General features: G+C 46.3%; 1 protein-coding gene across 2 annotated transcripts; it reads right to left on the bottom strand.

Moving 5' to 3' along the window:
• Positions 1–221: 221 nt before the first annotated feature.
• On the bottom strand, positions 222–3,737 carry LOC123410052 (NAC domain-containing protein 48-like). Of its 2 annotated transcripts, none has more exons than XM_045102934.1 (2): positions 3,441–3,737; positions 222–3,315 (listed from the first exon to the last, which is right to left on the bottom strand). In XM_045102934.1, the coding sequence occupies exon 2, from the start codon at positions 1,764–1,766 to the stop codon at positions 405–407; it is 1,362 nt and encodes a 453-aa protein (XP_044958869.1). In that variant the 5' UTR covers positions 1,767–3,315; positions 3,441–3,737; the 3' UTR covers positions 222–404. The 2 variants fall into 2 exon arrangements, with proteins under 2 accessions (XP_044958869.1, XP_044958870.1); XM_045102935.1 differs by having other exon boundaries at positions 222–2,148.
• Between the last annotated feature and the right edge of the window lie 1,497 nt (positions 3,738–5,234).

The following is a 5,234-nucleotide window of genomic DNA, read 5'->3' as shown; positions in this document are numbered from 1 at the left end:
GACAGGCCCAAGTATTTGCTTAAGTTTGCTCAAACGATAGTATAGAGAAAACCTCACTCAGAACGAGACTTCAGAGTTGATTCATACAGAACCAAATGTGCACGGAAGAACTGAATCAAATCCTAGTAGTTGACAACAACCATGAGAATTTGAACTAACTAAGAAGTTTGGAGCTGAGAGAAACTAAGAGAAATATATACTATGAGCTGCAGCATGCAAAATTACGAACACAAGGTTCAGAACAATGATAACAGGAGCAGGAACAACAACAGTTTTAGTAGCTTGCATGAACAAGTGGAGCAAATTGCTCAGAGGTACATCCGTGGCGATGGTACAAGGACGAACTAATATATCAGCCAGTGAGTATCCTCGTGTACACTTTGCATACAATTTCAACATCGGATTTAATGGACACTTGCAGACGAGAAGAAGTTGTTGTGTCCTCCAAGCAGATTGGCCACGACATTGTTCCTCTTCTCGTTCTCGAGCGCTTCTTCGGCCTTCCATGCTGCTTCAAATGGATCGAAGGAGCTCGACTGCGATTGGAACAAGTGGTCGTGTCCTTGAAGCGATGGAGCGTCAAGATCCGACGCGGACTGCAGCATGTCCTCCTTCTCAGCATCATGGAAAGCAGAGTTGTCGGACTGCAGCATGCCTTGGTCCAAGGCATCCAGGTACAGAGGTTCATGTTGGTCCATCATTCTCTCTAGTTCTTCAATATCAAAACCATCTGCCTCCCCATCCGGCGCAGCGTTGTACCTCATCTCCTTCCTGAGCGCCTCGTCGGCTTCCATCATTCTCTCTAGTTCTTCGACATCAAAACCATATGCCTCCCCATCCTTCCCGAGCGCCTCGTCGGCCTGCCACTCCGCTTCAGATGGATGGGAGAAGATCGCCGGCGGCTTGTAAGTCCCCACGTCTTGGACCATGGATGACTTTTCGTTCGTCGAGATGGCCTGCCGCTCTTGCTCTGCTGCTGCTTCATCGAACTGCAGCTCTCCATCGACTTGCAGCCCGAGAAGCTCTTTCATTGAGCAAGAGAACTGGCCCATGTCGTCGTCAGCTTCAGGTATGGACTCATCCGGCAAGAAAACCGGTGCAGCATCAGTGAACGACGGTGTGGCAGGTGCCGGGACCGGGACGGGGACAGCACCTCGCATCCTCTTGTTGGGGCGCGGGGGATGAGGATCGGAGGCGGCAGCCGGCGCTGGCCTCCTCTGTGCAGTTACGGCCTCTGGCTGCGGTTCTTGAAGCTTGTACGCGGCCGATTCTTGGCGGGCGGGAGCAGGAGCATGCTGAGCCAAGTGCATCTTGCAGAACACCTTCACTCCCTCGGCGACGGTGGCCTCCGGCAGCAGGCACCGATACTCCTCCATGACCCAGCCTGTGGACTTGCCCTTCTTCTTGAAGGACAGGTTCTTGACCTCGCCGACCTTGGCTCCCGCGTGGCTAATCTCCGTGGTCTTCTGGATGGTCCAGGTGCCGCCGCCGGCGCTGCGCACACTCTGGAGTTTGCTCCCGTTCTTGCTCTTGCACGTGGTGAAGAAGAACCGGTCGCCGCTGCCCGCGGCCTGCGGCACGGGCGCGTATCGGGCGGCCAGATCCTTGGGCTCGCAGCCGGAGATTTCGACGTCGTGGATGAGCTTCTCGACGCCATGCAGCGTCTCGCCGGAGAGGAGGCGTGGCAGGTAGTAGGTAACGGCCTCCACTTCCGTAGGGTTCAGGCGATAGTGCTGGAAGATGCCATCGACGTCGAACTCTTCCATCTTGGCCGGCGGTTGCCCGATCTGGTGCGAGGGTTCTAGCTAGGAAGGGGTTGATGTGGATGGAGTGCGGGCGACTGGGATTTGGGACGAGAAGGGGTACTCATATTTAAAGACCAAAAGGCCATGTGCATGCACAAGATGGAGGACGCGTCAAAGTTCCTTTCTCTGAATCCGATTCAGTTCCCAGTTTCTCCCGTCAGTTATCGGGAAACTTGCCGCTCCCGTTGCTTTAATTTTCTGAAACTCTCCGTCAATCCGAGCATGCTGCGGTCCTGAAGATGTAGAGAGGACATATGCCATGCTGATTGTGATTCTTCTTGATTTTGAGAAGTCATTTTTCTTTTTCGTGTCCATTTCTTTTCATCCATGACAAGATGCGTTCCTGAAGATGTAGAACAAGACGATGCATCTCAGCCATCTCAGATAACTAGTGCGCCTCCAGCAACTCCTATTGTTGAGATGCCTTCAAGCTAAAACATCCAGGAAGAAATTGGCCCCAAAGTAGAAAAGGAAGCTATAATTTTATTGCAGTAGGATGCTGTGTTAATTTCAATTATGTTATGATTTTTTAAATTCGGAGATGTGAAATCAGGATCATTTACGTCGTGCAGTGACTTGTGTGTTAAATTGTGAGATGTGAACTCAGAATCATCTGTGACTTAATAAGAAAATACCAAACTTTTTTTTTGAGGGGTACCAAACTTTTAAATAACGCGCTATAGCGTCGCTATACGCATCCAGGAGCACGCGGCGCTACGCAAAGCTTGATTTTAGATACGACGGGTTAGCGTGCTAATAGCGCGCTAGAGGTCATTTAGCGCTAAAATTAGGCCTTAGCGTTAGCGTCTCGGGCCTGAATTTTTTGGTCCAAAATTAAATCGCTACGCGGGCCAAAGCCCAAGCCTACCAAGTAGAATACCCCAACCACTCCCTCTGAGACCTTTTCTATCACGTATTTTGGATGCATTTGCGGGGATTGAATGCTTTTCTAAACATTTAGATATACTGGGGAGTGAAAGCTACCACTACTAGATAAGTATGTTCTAAATTACACAATACAGTATCATTCTTCTATTGATTTCGTTGTATGCTAATTGATATATGTCAATTGTGAAGTACATATATACATCTAAGAATGTACTGTATTACAAAGAATGTACTGTTACTAAGAATACTCTTGAACATCTAGACATTTTTCACAATAAAATACTCTTGAACATCTAGACATTTTTCAGTTTTGTTGTTGCTAAGAATGTACTGTATTACAAAAAAGCTCTAATTAATAAAGCAATGTACACAAGAACTTTGCACGCATTGTCATTCTGAAGAACAACATAATACACAGAGTGGCATGCGCCTTTTCTTGTCTGTGCGGACAATGACTAATTACTAATTATCCATCTTTAGTTGCAGCCAAGATTGACATCTGCAGAAATGGCATGTAACACAAGTCTTTTATGGCTAATAGGGAATGTTACACATGCCTAATACTGTTAATTTCCAATTCATCTGATGATAACGGCGCATGATGGCACCATACTGCGTGGTGCTGAAAGAAGTTTGTCAAGCGTCAATCAGCATACTGCTGTGCTGCTACCGCTGTTTTTAGGCGCAGCAAACAGCCAAATCCTAACTGATGCAAGTATGAGATTTCTAGGGAGGGCGCGCACGGACCTAAACGGTGGTAGTGGAGGGGAACAGCGGCGGCGGAGGTGATGCGAGGAGCTTCATCACCGATCACCGTCTTCCCTCGAGATTCAGTTCGGATCCCGCCGGTGTCTGCTCGGACTGCTGCCGGGAGCCGGCGCCCTGCCGAGCTTCAGATGGAGCCTCCTCGCTGCAGCGGGAACGCCGCGCGGCCGAGCTTCAGAGGGAGCCGCCGCACCTCCGAAATGCAGCGGGAGCGCCGCCCCTACGAGCTGCAGCAGGAGCGGTGGGCCGCCGAGCTACAGCGGGAGCTGCCGCCAAAGATGGGGGCCAAGGTTCACGCCACTGTTGGAGTGAGCCGTTTTTGGCTCCCGGGCTCGTCTCCACCTATGCTGAATAAAATTCGAAACAAATACTGAAAAAATTAAAAACATTCATTTTTTTTTTGTCATAGTAGAGAATTTGATGTGTGGTGTCCGCTCCAAATTTCAAATTATTTAGACATCCGCGTAGCTCTCGGAAAAAGACAAATTTTGAGTCTTTTAAAAGGTGTATTGTTTGGACCTTAATTTTTTCCTTTTTGCCGAGAGCTACTCACATGTTCAAATGGCCTGAAATTTGGAGCACATCATGCATCAAATTATCTACGTTGTTAAAAAAATTGAATTTTTTATGATCTTTTTGATCGGATACAAATGAGCCCGGGCTCAAAATTGAATATTCGACGGGATAAAAAGAACTGTCGAAACAAAGACGAACACAACAGTCCAACAGTCCAACAGTCCAACACAAACAAGATTTGTATCAAACTGTGAATTAGCCACAAGGGCAATTGAGTCTTTTTGCAGAAAGAAAAAGGGGATAACAGATCAAAAAATATTGGGGAACCTTGCGCATCGGCCGGTGGATCCACTTAAAAGATATGTCGCCTCACCGGCCATCAGCTGTGATACTTCACTTTTGTAACATATGTTATATTGTATAAATTTTTGCAACAAAGATCATGTTGCAGAAGATATCTATGACAAAGTTTATGGATAGAACTTTATTTTGCAACTGAGTTTATGTTGCAGAATATTTTTTTGCAACAAATGTTATGTTGCAAAAAATCTCCTGCATTGCGCACCTGTTGATGCCACCGTAACATTCCTCATGTTACTTGGAGAATCTGTGAGACTAACTGTACATGTGTGGGACTAGTATGATACGTGGTTGGTTCTAGATACGGCGGACGCGGCGCGTAGAATCAACCAGCTGATTCTAATCATTTTTCAAAAAGTTTACATTAATTAAAAAGAGAAAACCCTTAAAATCCATCGACGGGTCTTTTGGTTTCGTCCACCACTTTCTTACGCATGTCCAAATGGAGCGATTATCCTTATCCTGAGGGCATCCACACGTTTCTTGCATGAGTCGTCTTCTCCAATGTAAACCGTGTTGCATCGTTCTTTATATATATAAAAGCTTTTGCAATATCATCCATGTTGCAAAAGTCATTCCGCAAAATCATCCATGTTGCAGAAGTCATTCTGCAACATCATCTATGTTACAAGAAGCTGAAGATGAAAAAATATCTGCAACACAACCCATGTTCGTTCGTATGCATGTCTCGTGGGACATGTGCCCTTAACTCCTCACGGTTCCCCTCATTTTCTGCAACAACACCAATGTTGCAGAAATTTCTCCCGTGTCATAAGTTATGTTGCGAAAGAGTAAACACAATTATTTTTTACAACAAACATTTGTTATAAGAAAAAAATCTTAACAACATCTCAGTTGCAAAAATGTTCTGCAACATAGATCGTGTTTTAGAAATGTAAA

This window comes from Hordeum vulgare, chromosome 7H (assembly GCF_904849725.1).
Source record: "Hordeum vulgare subsp. vulgare chromosome 7H, MorexV3_pseudomolecules_assembly, whole genome shotgun sequence".
Classification (NCBI taxonomy): domain Eukaryota; kingdom Viridiplantae; phylum Streptophyta; class Magnoliopsida; order Poales; family Poaceae; genus Hordeum; species Hordeum vulgare.
This window is presented reverse-complemented; position numbering and strand designations above follow the sequence as displayed.

Coding starts and splice junctions, on each gene's coding strand:
- LOC123410052 (XM_045102934.1), bottom strand. CDS start 1,766: ATGGAAGAGTTCGACGTCGATGGCATCTTCCAGCACTATCGCCTGAAC.